General features: G+C 34.3%; 1 protein-coding gene across 1 annotated transcript in view; it reads left to right on the top strand.

Annotated features, from left to right (window-relative positions):
* The window catches only part of LOC107592725 (rab GTPase-activating protein 1-like), a 112437-nt gene that overhangs the window by 75209 nt on the left and 17978 nt on the right, over positions 1 to 19250 (top strand). Inside the window, exons 15-23 of the mRNA XM_016282275.1 lie at positions 5209 to 5349; positions 5519 to 5632; positions 8640 to 8723; positions 8928 to 9053; positions 12458 to 12499; positions 16409 to 16551; positions 16642 to 16807; positions 16966 to 17292; positions 18053 to 18181. Coding sequence (XP_016137761.1) covers positions 5209 to 5349; positions 5519 to 5632; positions 8640 to 8723; positions 8928 to 9053; positions 12458 to 12499; positions 16409 to 16551; positions 16642 to 16807; positions 16966 to 17292; positions 18053 to 18181 — 1272 coding nt within the window. The remainder of the gene's footprint in view (positions 1 to 5208; positions 5350 to 5518; positions 5633 to 8639; positions 8724 to 8927; positions 9054 to 12457; positions 12500 to 16408; positions 16552 to 16641; positions 16808 to 16965; positions 17293 to 18052; positions 18182 to 19250) is intronic.

The following is a 19250-nucleotide window of genomic DNA, read 5'->3' as shown; positions in this document are numbered from 1 at the left end:
ATTTATGAATACCATTTGTCACTAACTCGCAGTTTATGAGGCAGCATTTCATTTTCATGCACGCTGCGAGAGGCGAGAGTGATGGGGGTGAGAGGGAGAGGGAGGGAGCAACAGTGAAACAGTCCGCTGAACTCAATCATACACTATGCTGTGATTAACCCCATACTGAGACTAAATTACAGCTTTGAGTCTTTTTGTTGCTCTTGCAAAAAGCTCCAATATGGCACATGCTGTAAAAAGGCGGGTTTTGTATAATTCCCACTAAAGGTCGTTGCTGAGCAAAGGTCAGAGTTCGCCTTAGGCTATAGTGTGACATTAGAGTTTATTACTAGGGTTGCAGTGATTGAGAAGTTATGGCCGCTCCCATTAACTGATAACAGTAGCTTCTGGTCTGATATATTCATATTATGCTATTTTTACTCTTTTACATGGTTATGTGTGTATGTGTGTGTTTATTATATAATTTATTTATATAATTTATAATATACTTTATAAATATGTAATAAAACTATCAAAATATTTTTCATTAATTGAAATAAATCTGAAATAAAATTAAGATTAGATGAAAAACTGTGTGTGTGTGTGTGTGTGTGTGTATATTCGTGCGATTTTTTGCGCAGCTCGTCCGTGAACAACGGCTCTGTGTAGTTAATGCTGCTCAATGTGAAAGCACCCACGTGATGGAGATTTACCGCTGATTACAGAACCGGCTTTACTGACAAGATGCGCATTAAATATCGCATGCGATTTTTCGTGCAGCCCTAATACATGCATATGGTACTTATTAGAGTTAGTTTAGTATTATTTATATACTTTTTATTTAATTTTATTTCAGCTTTATTGCAATTAACACATTTTTTTTAGTAGTTTTAGTTATAAAAACACTGAAATGTATATACAAACATGCATGTAATTAATTAACTAATGACATAATTAATAATCAGTGTTGTTAATGGTAACTGAAGCTTTTATCATTTCCGAAAATATCAGTTAAATTATCTAGGGCTGTCAAGTGATTAATCACGATTAATCGCATCGGAAATAAAAGTTTGTTTACATAATATATGTGATCCTGGACCACAAAACCAGTCATAAGGGTAAATTTTTCAAAATTGAGATTTATACATCATCTGAAAGCTGAATAAATAAGCTTTCCATTGTTGTATGGTTTGTTTGGATAGGACAATATTTGGCCGAGAACCATTTGAAAATCTGGAATCTGAGGGTGCAAAAAAATCGAAATATTGAGAAAATCGCCTTTAAATTTGTCCAAATGAAGTCCTTAGCAATGCATATTACTAATCAAAAATTAAGTTTACAGTAGGAAAGTTACAAAATATCTTCATGGAACATGATCTTTACTTAATATCCTAATGATTTTTGGCATAAAAGAAACATTTATAATTTTGACCCATACAAATGCGTGCATCTAAATAATATGTTAATATTATACAAATATAAAAATTTTACATATAAATATAACATTTTCCTATTGTACATAAATTTTACCTAATAAATTAACACAGTACCAGGGCTCTATGGTAAGGTTTTTTTATTAGGAGCACTTGTGCTCCTAATCAAAAAAAATTTAGGAGCACAGTCAAAAATTTAAATGACCCCCCCCCCCCTTAAATGACACAATATTAATATGCCACATAACATGCACAAGTATGAAGAGCATGAGAAAAAAAATTCAGAAACCTAGCGTGAGAGTTTACCTTCAGATAAACATTTAATATTTTCAGTTTCAGAAAAACAGTTGGACAGGCTGTCCTCAAAAGGCAAAAAAAAATCATGCATAAATTTCATATGCACAAATACACAATGTACAGACATTGAAGTGTAGTGCTCAAATATATTTAAAAGGACAGTTCACCAACAAATAAAAATTCTGTCATCATTTACCCACCCTAATATCATTATATACATATAATATTAAAAATACCTTCAAGTGAGTTCTGAAGATGAAAGAAAGACTTAAGGTCTTTCTTTAGGTTAACAATGACATAATGTATATTTGGTGAGATTGACAAGAGGTTGAGCAAATGATAACAGAATTTTTGGGTGAACTGTCCTTTTAAAAGCTTTATTGACATCTGCACTGCTGAACACAATTAATGTTCCTGCCACACAGTGAACAGCAATCAGATGCTGCATATTTCAGCTGGCCAGGCTTTGTAGTGTGGTTTTCTTGAAGACAGCCACTTCTCTGCACATTTGCTTGGATCAAATCTTTCCAGAGATGGTCCCTCAGTGCTGATTCTAATAAGATCCTCCGTGGTAGAAACGTGCAGACTGCTTCTGGTGGAGTTTATGATGCGGTTCTGTGCTGAGTATCCTCTCTCACACTGTGCAGCTGATATAGGTAGAATCAGCATCATCTCGACAAGGTGCAGTATGTTCTGGAAATGAAACAACTGTACTGATTAAAAATAAATAATCTATTACAGAAAGTACTGTAGAAATGGTAAAAAGTGTACATTATCTTTTAGTCAACATTGAATGGCTCGTTGGTGGACAAAGTTTGCCACAAGTTGCCTAGGTTTTGCCTTAAGTTGCCTTAACTTATGGTTGCCTAGGCCACCAGGCTGGATCATTCCTGACATGTCACCAACAAGTGATACACCCTGAAAGAAAAAAAAGAAACAAGTATTACATTTATATTATATTCTGTTGTTAGAACAATGCAGTGTATTTGTCTGAGAAAATAAACATCAAACACACATACATTATGTAAACACAAACTTTTATTTTGTATGCAATTAATCACGATTTAACCGTGCTAAAATGAACTTAAACTAAAAAATAAATATGAAAACTACTCCAAAATAATAATAAATATAAGTATTATAATAAATAAAGAATAGTCGTATCATATGTGAATAATGTTTCCGTATGTGTTTGTGCTTGCCTGATTACTCCGTCAAGAAGATTGTATATCTTTATTACAAAAAAGAACAAGGTCACCACTGCCACATATGCTGCGGCAACCTTCATGGGAAATGGACTTTACAGCCTCGTTCTTCTTCTGCATAAACAGAAACTGATGAAGCAGCTTACACAAATGGGTGTGCCATGTTCTGTGCTATTCAGCAAGAATTTATCTGGATCATGTAGACGGAGAAATGGCAGAAAAGAAGGCTGCATTATTCATAGCGTGTGTGTTGAAGAGAAAAAGGAACGCAAGGTTATGATAAATATTATATATTTTTAAATGTATTCTTTTATTTATTTATATATGTTTTGTTTTTGTATTTTTTGTTTTGTTTTGTGGTTTTTTGTTTTGTTTTCTTGTTTTTGTTTGTTTTGTTTTGTGTATTGTTTTGTTTTGAACCCCGGACTCTCCCTGAAGGTTCCCTTCATCCTCTTATCAGGCTTTATTCTGCCCACCCTTTAACAAACTCTCAGGCGTGGTGTAAACAGGTGAGGGGAGGCGGAAACCTGTCCTTCCCTCTCTCGCATTAGTTGACTAATGATGCCTTTAATTAGCCCTGACACACGCTGTTAATGGAATGCACCTTATTACAACTCAGCCTGTCAGAGACATTTCCGCAGTCACCGTCTGATGTTGCCACGGCGTGAAATCCTTGGATCTGTTCACTCAAGACTTGACGGGAAAGTCAACTGCTTAATATTCTGCTCATTTAGCCGGTTTAGGACAGGCTTGTGCAACTAAACTACACTTCCCATAATGCTGTGTGGCAGAAAACTCATTCTATAGTCAGTTCGGTCCAGATCAGATGTTTTTAAGTGGAGTTTCAGCCCTGTTTTGCATCTCAAGAGTCTGTTCATGTACTCCATCATGTGACTGGAACACTGTCTGTATTTGACTTGTTAATTCGATTTGCTGTTCGGCTTTGAAGAGCGCGCTGTGCTGAGTAAGACACTTTCCTGCGCTTCTTAATCTGTCTCAGCTCTGTAAACACTTCACACAAGGTTATTCCTTAGCTCAAGCACCCTTCTTAGAGTCTTCTTGACAAAATACACATTGTACTCTCTCCTCCACTGTCCTCAGTCAAGCTCAACCTTCAAGTTTGTGTTGGAGCTGCAGCGAGCATTGATTGAGATCAAAGGGTGTAGAGAAAATGACCATCATATGATTAGTAATTGAGTTTTTCCAGTCCAGGCTACATGTATGACAGGACCTCATCTGTATCTCATCTGCCTGCACACTAATCTGTTCAAATCACAGATATGTTCACCATCTGTCGTGGTTGCTATGAAAAAGTGCCAAAAAGGCCCAAAAATGTCTAAAATCTGACTTGGGTCCAATTAAAGTAGTATAAAACTGCATGTTACGGTGAGCTACACTGAAATATATTTGCTGTAGAAACAATGTTCAATGTAATTTTCAAGCAAGTAGCATTACATTTAACATAACATTTTAAATAGAAAGACTGGATTAGTAATTACACAGAAAACACACTCCAATAACAACTTAAACTAAATTATTATTATTATAAAATATCAGTTTCTTTATGACTAATAATTATATAATAATAAGAAATAATTATATTTATAATACAGTAGTTTTTATTTACAAAAAAATTATGTAAACAATAAAGCAAAATAGTAATTAAAATAATAATAATAATTATTATTATTATTAAATATCAAATTATTTAACTAATAATTGTCTAATTATAAGAAATACAGATTTTTGTAATACGGTAGTTTTTATTCATTAAAAAAAATGAACAATGTAAATATAAAATTCATATTAGTATTATTATTATTATTATAGAAAAATAATTAGTGTAATTGTTTAATAATAAATAAATTACACGATAAAAATGTTATAATGCAATCATTTTATTGATGAAAATGATTAGAATAATAATAATGAAGTGTAATACAAAATATTTTATTCTTATTATAATATTATTAATATTTATTTTGATTTATCTTAAATTTGATTTAAATTAGTCTAATTATAATTAATAATAAATACAATAATTAAATAAATTAATATTAATAAATATGTATTTATTGTATACAATATTGTATACAATAATATAAATAATAAATAAAATGGTAATAAAATATTTAAAAATATCATACAAATATTTTATTATTATTATAAATTATTTTAATAAGTAATAGTAATAATAATAATAATAACACACTTGAAAGAAAGAAAGAAAGCAAGAAGGAAGGAAATACCAAAAGAAAGAAATGCCTGATTTTAACTCTTGATTTGATCCACAGGACTCCGCCCAGGAAGCCATCATCACCAGAGACATCCATCGCACCTTCCCTGCTCACCACTACTTCAAAGACTCAGGCGGCGATGGCCAAGACTCTCTTTACAAGATCTGCAAGGTGAGGTTGCAGCTGCCCATCCTGCAGGCATGACTCACTCCTGCCGTCTGGTAACAAGCATCTTATTATTATAAATTATTTTAATAAGTAATAGTAATAATAATAATAACACACTTGAAAGAAAGAAAGAAAGCAAGAAGGAAGGAAATACCAAAAGAAAGAAATGCCTGATTTTAACTCTTGATTTGATCCACAGGACTCCGCCCAGGAAGCCATCATCACCAGAGACATCCATCGCACCTTCCCTGCTCACCACTACTTCAAAGACTCAGGCGGCGATGGCCAAGACTCTCTTTACAAGATCTGCAAGGTGAGGTTGCAGCTGCCCATCCTGCAGGCATGACTCACTCCTGCCGTCTGGTAACAAGCATCTCGACACCGCTGCAACATCTCTATCCACTGACCTTTTGTTTTGCCGTAATACGAACAGCCTTGATAGATATCCAACCACATGTGATGTACTCACCTCCCTGCGTCTGTGAAAATAACTTGTACACTCTGCTAATTAAACATAGTTACGCGTCGTAGATTCATTATTATATTTAGAAACAAAGCTAGAGTAATAGATTATGCAGTTATCCAGGAGGCAATTATCCAGTTAGGCTCACATCTATCTCTCTATAATTAAACAGATGGTTCTGGCTGTAAAATCTGAATGAATGAGCCACATAAAACGAAGCAGTTTTAAACTATGCACACCTTTGATCAGAAATCAGCTGAATTCAGAATTAGTGCATTGTTATGCCGCTTGACAATTGTAATTCATAAATACATTTTATTGCTTAGCAAAGTAATACATTTTGATCATTTTATAATATAATAATACATAATAAAATAGAATAATTATATAAAATGCATTTTATAAAAATCTTATAATATAAATTTGTATTATAATTTTAAAATGATATATTAAATTTCATATTATAGAAAAACAGGACAAACGCATTGAGTGGATTAGAAAAGTGGTGCGGTGTTTTCTGTTAAATCTCCTTTGTGAGGAGTCTTAAGAGGTTTTCCATCAGCTGATTGGCACCGGCAGATTAAAAGCCTCCTAAATTGTGCAAAAGACCTTCAATCTAGACAAAATCCTTCAGCTCAGAGGGACATACAGTGGGGCAAAAAAGTATTTAGTCAGCCACCAATTGTGCAAGTTCTCCCACTTAAAAAGATGAGAGAGGCCTGTAATTTTCATCATAGGTATACCTCAACTATGAGAGACAAAATGAGAAAAAAAATCCAGAAAATCACATTGTAGGATTTTTAAAGAATTAATTGGTAAATTCCTCGGTAAAATAAGTATTTGGTCACCTACAAACAAGCAAGATTTCTGGCTCTCACAGACCTGTAACTTCTTCTTTAAGAGGCTCCTCTGTCCTCCACTCGTTACCTGTATTAATGGCATCTGTTTGAACAATAGGTAAGGTTTCTGCAATAGGTAAGCAGCTTGGTGTGAAGAAATCAACTGTGGGAGCAATTACTTTTGTGTTTTGTTGTATCTTTTGTTTTTGTTGTATTTTGTAGTGTTTTTTTTTTCATTTTGTTTTTTTGTCTTGTGTTTTGTATATTTTTTTTATTGTTGTATTTTGTTTAGTTTTGTACGTGTGTGTGTGTGTGTGTTTGTGCATGTGTGTGTTTTGTGGTATCTTTTGTTTTTTTCCATACATGTTAGAGACATGAATGTTACCTCAAATCATGTTGCTTGTTGTGGAGAGGTGATTTTTTTTTATTATTGTTGTTTTTGTTTTGTGTTTTGTTGTATCTTTTGTTTTTGTTGTATTTTGTAGTGTTTTTTTTCATTTAGTTTTTTTGTCTTGTGTTTTGTATATTTTTTTTATTGTTGTATTTTGTTTAGTTTTGTACGTGTGTGTGTGTGTGTGTTTGTGCATGTGTGTGTTTTGTGGTATCTTTTGTTTTTTTTTGTTGTATTTTGTAGTGTTTTTTGTTTTATTCGTTTTTTTTGTCGTTTTTTTGTCTTGTATTTTGTATTATTTCGGTTTTCTCTTGTGTTTTGTGTTGTTTTTTTGTTGTTGTATTTTGTTTAGTTTTGTGCGTGTGTGTGTGTTTGTGCATGTGTGTGTTTTGTGGTATCTTTTGTTTTTTTTTTTTGTATTTTGTAGTGTTTTTAGTTTTAATCGTTTTTTTTGTCGTTTTTTGTCTTGTATTTTGTATTATTTCGTTTTTCTCTTGTGTTTTGTGTTGTTTTTTTGTTGTTGTATTTTGTTTAGTTTTGTGCGTGTGTGTGTGTTTGTGCATGTGTGTGTTTTGTGGTATCTTTTGTTTTTTTTTTTTGTATTTTGTAGTGTTTTTAGTTTTAATCGTTTTTTTTGTCGTTTTTTGTCTTGTATTTTGTATTATTTCGGTTTTCTCTTGTGTTTTGTGTTGTTTTTTGTTGTTGTTGTATTTTGTTTAGTTTTGTGCGTGTGTGTTTGTGCATGTGTGTTTTGTGGTAACTTGTTTTTTTTGTAGTGTTTTTTTTGTTTTATTCATTTTTTGTCTTGTATTTAGTTTTGTTTTTGTCTTGTGTTTTGTGTTGTTTTTTGTTGTTGTATTTTGTTTAGTTTTGTGTGTGTGTGTGTTTTGTGGTATCTTGTTTTTTTATTTTGTAGTGTTTTTGTTTTATTCGTTTTTTCAGTCGTTTTTTGTCTTGTATTTTGTTTTATTTCGTTTTCGTTTTTGTGTTGTGTTTTGTTTTTGTTGTATTTTGTAGTTGTTTTCGTTTTGTTTTTTGTCCTGTGTTGTTTAATGATTTTATTATTTTATTTGAAAGTGGTTTTATTAATTTATTATCCATTTTATTTATTTAACATTTAATTTATGTATTTAAATGAATTTTTGAGAGACTAAGCCAAAAATGCAAAATTATACGAATGCAGGCTTTCACGTTTTGAAATGTGAATTTATACCACAACAGAAGTGCACATTACTTTCTCTTAGCAGGCAATACGTAAACTTCTTTTTAGGTCCGTTTCATCTTTAAGGTCAACTGCTGTGTTGGTATATCAGCAGTATGAAGAGTTTTTTTAAGAGAGCTTGCTAACTAAATAAGCACTAATAAAAGTGTAAATAGAAACCTACCTCATTGTATCTTATCTTTGACTTTTTGAGGCTTGTTATTGAGCTAACAGTAGGCGGAGAGGAACAGGAAGCGAGAGAAAGACATTGATGAAACGGTTAATTCCATATTTAATTAAAGCGAGGGCTGAATAAGATGGCGTTTTTGTTTTTTTGCAACGCCGCCCTGTATGGGGCATGATATTAGAGCACGTTTGGGGATTTCTATAATGTAGTGTAAGTGTCTTTCTCGTGGCCTTGCCCAGGAAGCTCAGCAGCTGTCAGAAATATTAATGACGGCGCCCGTCTACCTGCAGGAGCCCATTGAGCTCGGGACACACACGCTGTCTGTGTGATTTAATACCCAGCTCTCTGTCTGTCTCGCTCTCCATCTCAGAAACACAAACAAACTCTGACAGCATCACTGTAGACTGCCATAGACAGGTGGACAGACAGTTGACACATCTAAACATCATGGGCTGGTTGTGTTTATTTATGTAGAAAGCATTAGCATCTGAAATATCATGGTGATGTCTCTCACTTTTTTTCTTTAGATGCCCGAGGAGCAAGCTTTCTGCGTGCTGGTGAAGATCATGTACAAATATGGTCTCCGGGATCTCTACAAAAACAACTTTGAAGATCTTCACTGCAAGTTCTACCAGCTGGAGCGTCTGCTACAGGTTTGGCCTTTGTGTTTGTTAAAGGAATAGTTCACCAAAAAGTGAAAATGTGCTGAAAATGTACTCCCCCTCAGGCCATCCAAGATGTAGATGAGATTGTTTCTTCATCAGAAGAACAGCTTTGGGGAAATTTAACATTACTTGCTCATAATATGGATCCTCTGCAGTGAATGGGTGCCGTCAGAATGAGAGTCCAAACAGCTGATAAAAACATCACAATAATCTACACGACTACAGTCCATCACTTAATATCTTGTGAAGTGAAAAGCTGCGTTTGTAATAAACAAATACATCAAGATTTTTTTTCACCAGCTAAAAAATGGTTTTAAGTCAGTTATTTCTATCTTTTGCTGTAGTGTGTCAGTAGGAAATATCAGTTTACATTTCCAAACACTCATTTTGCCATTAATTGTAATAATCCAGTGAGATTTTTGTTTGCACAAGGAGTCTGAGAACAGCCAGTGCTGCACACAGAGATCTGATCTCATCATCATCCAGTCTGTCTGGAATGACATGAAGAAACAGAACAAACTGAGAAGAACTGTGGCAACGTCTCCAAGATGCTTCAAGAAACCTGGATTTAGTCTCTCTCAGTTTGATCTGTTTCTTGAGTCCTCGATCCTTAATATTGCTTTCGCCAGTGAAAAAGTCATCTCATCTGAATCAGGAGAGAAATCTGCACAGATCAAGCACCATTTAAAACAGTTCTAAACAAATATGTCTGTAGGGTTGGGTACCGTTTAGGGCTGTGCGATTAATCTAAATCATCATAAAATCGCGATTTGAGTGTGCGCGATTTCTAAATCGCTTTATAGCACAATTTTCCACACCCCCGACCTCCCGCAGTATGCTATCCGAACCAATCAGAATGCAGCTCGCCTAAATGGAGCACGAGAACAGAACAGACCAGGCGGGCATACAAACGTGACACCAGGGTGGTACACTCCGTATCTCTTCAGTGAAAAATCTATTAAAGTATTGCCCTTTGTAAGCTCTTGGTAACCCTAAAGATAAACTTGGCGGATTGCATAATTTTTTTATTTTTATGTTTCTTTTCTGGCTAAATAAATATTGTAGTTGTTGGGTTTCCAGTAGCACATGAAACTGACGGAAAGTTCAGTTGTTTCTAAACTTCTTGAACTCTGTTAGATTTCCCAAAGCAAGCATCTTTGACTTCTTAGAAATAGGCTTTGTGTCTTTCCAAAAGAAACGCTTCGACCTTTCTGCTCCTCAGAGAGCTTTTCCTTTTATTTTTTTTCCCATCGTTTTTCTCCCCTTTTCCTTTCATTCAGCGTCTGTGGTAGCCTGAGGCAAGACAATTAAAAGTTTCCTCAGCCTGTCTCAGTCAATGAATCGCATGATGAGCATGATGCTCTCTCTCTCCTTATCCATCTATCAGTTCGTCTCTAATTCATTTAGTGTTCTGCCTTCTTTTGAGGCTCTGGCTCTACTGTTAAGTAACTCGTATAGTGATCGTAGTCCTTCTTGTTCACGCATCTATCCCTAAATCATATTTACATTTCAGTTTATTTGTGTTCCGTTTTTTCCCCAATATATACTGTTTTAAAGAAGCTTTAAAATTGTGCCATTGTGTGCTTTTGCGCACAAAACCGGAAAGCACTTTCTTGCTTTGGCAAGCTCTAATCTGATTGGCTACCTTCAAACCACCTCCAGGACTAAGGGCACACAGGATTTGTTATCAGTCCGTCGGGAAACAAAGTCTGGTTCACAAGCGACGGTGTTGATATAGTGAGCACTTTTGAAGATTAAATAATTACTGGGCTTGCAAATTTTTTAAAGGTTATTAGCACAAAATCTTTGAAAGTTGATAAACTAATAAATAAGATATCTGTAAGTAGTTCTAATTAATAAGTCTACACATTTTAAGTTAATTGTCATGCCATTTTTTAAAATTAATTTGTTTATTCACATTAAATGTATAAGAATGTAAAGAATATATATATAAGCTTTAAAGAAAAAAAACAAAAGGATTAAATTTAAACTTAGATTAGATTATAGTATTATCTATATAATATGTATCTCATATATATATAAACGTATATATCAAACTTAGATTTACTCTACTTCTAGAAAAAAATTATAATAACAAATGCAAATATATATATATATAACTTATCTAATAATTATAATATTAATACATATTTATTTATTTTTAAGTAATACTTTTGTTCAGCAAAGAACATATAAGTCAATGTGACAGTAAAGACTAATTTATTTAAAGATTAATTTATACATTTTTTTAATTCAGTTCTTTTGAACTTTCTACTCAAAGAATGCCATTTACACAAAAATATTCCAGGAAAAATTGTTTTCAACACTGATAATAATAATAATAATAATAATAAATGTTCCTTGAGCAGCAAATCAGCATATTAGAATGATTTCTGAAGAATCGTGTGACACTAAAGATGCTGAAAATTCAGCTTTGTATCCGAAGAATGAGTTACATTTTAAAATATACTAAAATAAAAAACAATTATTTTAAATTGTGATAATGTTTCACAAATATTACAGATTTACTGTATTTTTTTGATCAAACGAAAGAGACTTCTTTCAAAAATATAAAAAATCTCACCGACCCCGAATTATTCTCAATAGTTCCTGCATCTGCAATTATGGCAATTCTTCAAGCTAACGAATTGTTCAGGTTGTTGTAAATTGCTTTGCCTGATATACATACTGATAGTTATTCCTAGTATAAATTCTAACAAGAATCATAGTATACGTATTTCTTGCATAACCTTCAGCTCCCAAACCAAAGAGTAAAGTCTCATCCCTCCCTCAACAAACACAAACACACATGCAGACACACAATTATCCCCCCTGCAATTTCCATTTAGCCCCCTAGCGCCATCTAGAGCCTGTCGGGGAGAGATAGCCTCTGCCGTCTGTTATTAATAGAGAACTCTGGATATTTTTAGCTCGGTGTTGCCATGTGAACGAGTTGTCTAAGCGATGCTGGAGACGGGTGTTTCCATGCGGAGCTGACTTCAGCATTGCTTCTCTGCGATGCCACCTGCTCCCCTCTGACACACACACACACACACACACACACACACACCGTCCTTCATATCCACCTGCCTGTCAGTCCACCTGAGCGTGTGCGAGCGAGATTGTTTGCCTCTTCCTTCAGCTCCTGTCACTCCCACACATTTGAGCTCTTTGTATGACTCGAGCTATTTTAGGAAATGCAAATGTGCTCGACATCGCACTTCCCTTTGCTAGTACAGCACTGCGGCTCCTCCGAACCATTTAAATGTAATTGTATCGTTTCTTTTTACAATAAAGCACCTTTGTATGTGGCCTGTTTTGTCGTTCCAGGCAGTTTGATGTTCAAAGAAATGATTCTGTGTGTGTAATTAAATGTTTTGTTGTCTTCACAGGGGTTGAGCATCATTTTCAATGTGGCGCTGGCTCTTCTGAAGGTACTGCATTTCACCCTGCTTACATTTCCTTGTTTTAAATAGTTCAGAAAAGTCAGGGAAATTCACATGATGGAGGTGGTTTATATGACAGAAAAGTAATGGGGAAATTAATAAAATCGGTGAAGTCATAGAAATGTATGTAGTTATGCTCAGAAATGTGAAATTATTATTATTTTTTAAAATCTCTGTCCTATTTATGAATTATTGGAAAACTTAATTAATTGTAAATTAATTAAAACAATAAAAAGTTGTGGCGTTATTCCTAGTCGTGCTCAGATTTAAACTATTAGCTAGAATCTGTTATTTTAGTATACTTTATATATTATAGTATTAATTTTGAATTGGCTTTCATTTTTATATTTTTAGTTTATATTTTAAGTTTAAATTTAATCATTTTGTTCTGCTTTTATCACAATAAAATCGTTTTATCATATCACATAGTTTTTAGTCATTTTAGTTCTTCAGATTAAATTTATTTCAGTTAGTTGCCAAAACAACGTTTAATTTTCATTCAAGTTTTTCAACTAAAATAATATTTAATTTAATTTCAGCTTTATTTCATTTATAGAAAATAATTCTCATAATAACTTATATTTACCAATAACAACACCATTTCTTTGAGTGCAACATTTTATTTTATTTTACTTTTTAATTATTTCATTTTATTTTATTCATTTCGTTTTTTCTTTATTGCTTTTAGTCATTTTAGTACTTCATCTAAGCTTATTTTTGTTAGTTGCCAAAGCGATATTTCTCATTTTCATTTAAGTTTTTGATCTAAAATAACATTTTATTTTATTTCAGCATTATTTCAAATACAGAAAACAGTTCTCATAATAATTTGTTATATTTACCAATAACAACACCATTTATTTGAGTGCAGTATTTTTTTTATTAATAGTTCATTTTATTTTATTTTATTATTAGTTTTGTTCTTTTATAGCTTTTAATAATTTTAGTACTTCAGCATTAATTTATTTCAGTTAGTTGCCAAAGCAATATTTCTCATTTTCATTTGTTTTTCACCTAAAATAATATTTTATTTAACTTCAGCTTAATTCTAATTACAGTACAAAAACAGTTCTCATAATAATTTGTTATATTTACCAATAACAACGGCATTTCTTTGAGTACAGTATTTAATTTTTTTTATTTCGTTTTATTTTATTCATTGATTTATTTTTATTTTAAGTCCTTATCCTAATCATAAAAAGTCAGGGAAATTCATTAGCTAAAATGTGAGAATCCTGGCAGATGATTTATTGCTTTTAGATTAAAATACATCAACTCTGCAAGTAAAAAAGGAAAATATTGAGTGTGTCTCCCTCTGCTGGTCAGAAGACATATGGCCTTGACATATGGCCTTGGTTTTTTTGTGATTTTTTAAAAATATTTGTGTGCAGCTGTTCAGAGCTTTCTGGTTTTGTAGTTTTTGCTATGAGCAATATTAAACAAGAAACTGAAACACTTCATATATTGTAATATAGTATTACAATCTCATATATAACACTGCTAAAAAAAAAAAAAATTACTGCGTAAAAATTAAAAAATACTGGATGCTTAATTTTAAATGAAGCTTTTCAAATATGAAACGCATATATTTCATTTAAAAATGAGCCCAAAAACAGGATACCATTTCATAATAATACAAATAACCACACATGAAAACAGGTTAGGAAATGCAGCGTAAACAGGAAATAACCTCAGTTTATCACTTTTCCTGCACGCAAGTGCCATTTTTCTTTTCATGAGATGCATTGGCTCGTTAACACTATATAATAAGGAAGTTGATCCGAGTCATATGGCTGCTGTCGGAGTGATGTATGCGTGCATTTGGGTTTGTTGTTGTGATGTTATTGATCATCAGCAACACGATAGATGACACAGTATATACAGCTGTGGGTCATTAGCCCAGTAATGCCACTAGACCTCTATTGATACAGCACTATTCATGGTGCATTAGGACTATAGTACAGCGGTTTTTAGAGGGTTGCAAGCAAAGCCCAGAAGTGCTACTTTTTAGAACAAAAGTCCCCTATAAACACCAAATATTTTGATAGTTTCTAATTGTGGTTTTGAATAAAGTGTTTATTCAGCTTCCATTGCAATTTAAAGGGCAGTTTGTCATTACCAGTTGGCCAATTCTGTCTCAGCACTAATACATTAGCTTCATCCACAAAGCCACACCTTTGTGTAAGCTGCAATGGCAGAATGACAAATGGAGCTATTGCTCGAGCGGACTGCGCTGGCCTGAATGTGTCTGAGCTAACCTATGGAGGAGACGCGGATATATCCGCTGGTTTAATGTGGAGAAATAGACTCCACTTCCCTGTTCTGTAATTACAGCAGATGTGAGAGCCAGAATAATGTTCTCTGGTTTTTCTCACATTATCAGTTTATTCGCTATAGTTTAGAAAATGGTAATAAAATATGACAAGACTCAGAGTTAAACTGTGTCAGAACAAATTCATCTTGATAATGTCAGATAACTTTGATAGAAAGGTATGTAAGGTGTTTGATTGAATTGCTGTCAGCTGTTAAATTTAAGTACACAATTAGATAATACAAATTCAGGTCAACTAATTACCAAGCAATGCTTAATTTTGTTCAGTCTGTGGTCTAAAAAGGTCACATTAGCAATTAAAGAAAAACACTTAAGCAAAACATGGTCAGGTCAAAGTGTCTGAATAATTTTTATAAATTTTACTGGTAGTAAACTGTATGAAGAATTTTTGGGTATAATATGTCTCAGTTTACTTTATTTTGCTATCGTCACTTGCATAAATGAACTATAGTGTCCTGCACCCACTAGTAAAAAATATAAAAAATCATATCTGATGTTTGGATAATTTTTGGTTTGACTGTATGTGTGTGTGTGTGTGTGTATATATATATATATATATATATATATATATATATATATAATATATAATTAGAATATATATAATACACATAAAAAATAAATTTATTAAAAAAACATGATTAAAAAATATTCAGTGTCATAAGGCATACTATTTTGTAATTTGAACTGTTCTGTGTTAATTCTGAAAAAGATTATTATATAAAAGAAATTTAATATAAAGTATAACAAAAAATAATATATGAACGCATTTGAATGTTATTTTGTAGTTCACATTTTTCTCAATTGGGATTCTGATTATATTTTCATTACTATAATCCAGAATTTTTTGTCTTCGAGCTAATTTTTTAAATAAATAATATTCTATTACTATTTTCTAGCTATTTTAAATAAAAAAATAAAAATCTTATTTTGGGGTGAAATATAAACCAAACATTCTTGACAGGTTGCCAATGTGTGTTTTATTTAATATTTTCCTCACTGATTAAACGTGTATAAAAGAAAGAAATAATGTTAGTGTGTTCTGCAGTTTTCCCGCCATGTTTAAATGGAAACAGAAGAAATCAGGTGGACAGAAGCTGATGTGACTGCGTGTGAGGAAGCAAGAGATGTGCATTAATAGAGAGAGAAAGAGAGGGAGTGAGAGGAGCTAGAGGGGGTTGCACTGCCTCGCTCCTATTGGCTAACCATTACGACATTATCCCCGAAGGCTCCCAAACCCCCTCCTCCTCCTCCTCTCTCTCTCTCTCTCTCTCTCTCTCTCTCTCTGCCACTCCACACCCCTCCATCTCGCGCTCTGTTTCTCCACATGTCCCTCTGTCTGTTCCCTCAGCGAGCTTCCAGCAGCAATTAGCATTTAGCATGAGTTGCATTGGAGCCTCGGCCATGTCTACTGTCCATTCGTCCATGGTCTCCCGTTCCCTCGCGACACCCCTCCTATCTTCCTCTCCTCCTCCCTTTCTGCCACTCCGCTGCCTTTTCTAGCATCGACAGCATCTCTGTGAGCATCTCTCCCTCCCCGTCTTCCTCTCACGCGCTCGTCGACTTAGGAAAAGCAAAGCCGTGAAGCCACTGGAGCTGGAGTAACGAAGGCCGGAGGACGAGGAGACGATAACGTCCACCCAGTCTCGCATCTCGCCTCCTTCATCCCACACTTGGCACCTTTGGGATACTTCTGGACCTCGACAGGATGGTGGAGCTGGCAGACTCTGGACTGAGCGAGAACGAGGACTTGGCTTGACATCATGGACTTAGATCCACCTGACGATAACTCAACTTTCAGTCTGAGACGCTTTGAAGACGTTCAAAATACGTCTCGACAGCACCACGCGACTCCCCTCCTGCCTGTTGCCAGGCAACAGATTGCAAATTTGGGATTTCGGGAGGAGCTGGCCAATGATAAACTGGGATCGAAGCGTATTTCCTTGAAGTATGTCAAGCCACTTTCGGTTTGATTTGATGTCTTTTAAACTAGGCGTGGTCTCTGATATTGTTTACATTGCGGACCCAAAATGGATCAACGTAAGTGTGAATCCGGTTTCCGTTTTTTGACGCTGCATGCTCGCGCTTGTCGAATCATGATCGAATGACACCAAGACTGCTTTAGCACTACCGAATCAACCGCCTGGACGAACTTTTCCAAAATTGGACGCTGTCTCGGGACATCAACGTGGCTGACTCCAGGTCAGCCCCAGAGCCTCCGTGGGAGGACGATGCTAGGGACTCTGAAGGAGCCCAAGAGGCTCTTTCACCTTTGACCCCAGAGAGAGACTTGCCTTCACCACCGCTATGGGCTCAGATACCACCCGCTGTGCGGAGGCTGGAGGAAGGGGGCGCTGGAGAGGACAAGGGTGGGCTGGGCAATGACTGTACAGATAGAGTCATGGGGCTGCTGGGCATGGGTCACCGCCTGTTTGTGCCCCGGCTGCTGGCGGTGAGGGGCAGCTGCTGCAAATAGAGGCCGTCTTCATGTCTGTTTGTGTGTTTATATGTGACTCTTACCAGGCTGCTTGTGTGGCCTTTGTAAAAATATCAGTAAAATATATATATATTATATTTATTAAAATAGTTATTTTATTAACAATACTTTGATGCCTTAAGTTGTAAGTAAACACTTTTTTTTTTTACTTTTTAATTTAAATTTTAAAATTTTATTTATTTAGTTAGTTCTTTAATGCATTAAGTTCAATTGCAGCATAAAAAAATATTATTTTTAATTATATATTTATTTGTTTGTTTGTGTATTTATTTATTTTATTTATTTATTATGTTCAATTGCAGCAAACAAATTATTATTATTATTATTTGTATTATTTGTATTTATTTTTTTTCTGTTAGCGAAGTGCAGATTAACTTTTGGCCATACTGTATATCGGTTATATTGGCCATAAAATAAAAAATAAATTTCGCTATCTGCTAGAATTTCAGTATTGGTACTTCCTTAGAAATTATATTGTACTGTGCAAATCTTACTCTTACTGTTGTTGTCATTGGACATATGGATTTTAATATCTGATTTATGCTTAACCAATATAGCATCTGTAAAAGTTATGTGGCTTGTCAGGTTCGCAAAAGGCCAATACAAACATAAATGAGGAAAACAATCACCTAGCAAAGTTCCTCTTCAGGCAGTTTATCAGGTTGATTTTACTGAAATGACTCTAAACCAGTTCTGTTTTTCTATCTGCATGCAGACCTCCAAGGAAGACCTGCTTCAAGCTGACTTTGAGGGTGCGCTGAAATTTTTCCGGGTCCAGCTCCCAAAACGCTACAGGGCGGCAGAGAACGCTCGGCGCTTGATGGAGCAAGCCTGCAATATCAAGGTAATAAACAACTCCAAACATCTGTCAAACTACGAACCATAAAACACTCTGCATTTATTAATATATTTTTTATTTCATTTTATTTTAGCTCTTATTTGATTAATTGAGTTATTTCGATTTGAACAGACCCTCATAAATATAATATTTAATTGTAATATTTTAATAATTTATCTACTTTTTTGTATGTGCTTTGAACAATGATTTTTCAAACTGTGTGGCTTATAGTGATGAGGTGTGCTTTTAGTTGTCTGATCAGTTGGATTTATGCCTGGCGGATGATGAAATAGGTGGAAACTTATGGACTTATGTTGAAGGAGTTACTTATGTAATCCCAGGTCACTTTGCATTGTCTGAGAAATGTGAAGCGCTACACCACAAAGCTAGCATTGCAGGTATTCAGAGAATGCAGAGACCTTGTCTGCGTTTCAAGGCTCCGTTGAAACAAGGTGGAGTTAAGACTCAAGGATAAATACCCACAATTCTCTGCCTGAAACCCATTCCACAGGACTGGGACTTCTATAGGCCCTGACCTATTTTCTGCTGCGGTTATTGCTTCTTCCATGCATTCATGCTTTCAAGAGTTTATTTTTGTTGGGGGCAGGGGTTAGTTTTATTTATTTGTGTGATGCTGAGTGTGCATGTTCAGGAAGGAAGGAGGAGGAGATCGAGATGATACTGTCTTCATCTCCTCCTTCCTACTTCTCTTTCTCTTTCTTGTTTGTAAATGCAGTCTCGCTGTCACTAACAGCAGGATTTCCTGTGCCCCATTCACTCACCGCTGTGCTTCAGTAATGCAGTAATTGTATAACGCACTGTTTAACTAGGGATGACTGTTTGTATGCTACAATTAATTGCAACATTTAGAATGTTGTGTCCATACAGTGTTGCTAAAGGGATATTTTCTTGGATATGGCTAGTATGTACTTCTATTGTCAGTGTGTATGTATACTGGATACTGTGTGAGTTTTTATATATACTTTTAGATTTTATATGTATGTATATATATATATATATATATATATATATATATATATATATATATATATATATATATATATATATATATATA

Source organism: Sinocyclocheilus grahami, unplaced genomic scaffold (genome assembly GCF_001515645.1).
Source record: "Sinocyclocheilus grahami isolate Dianchi unplaced genomic scaffold, SAMN03320097.WGS_v1.1 scaffold157.1, whole genome shotgun sequence".
NCBI lineage: Eukaryota > Metazoa > Chordata > Actinopteri > Cypriniformes > Cyprinidae > Sinocyclocheilus > Sinocyclocheilus grahami.
This window is presented reverse-complemented; position numbering and strand designations above follow the sequence as displayed.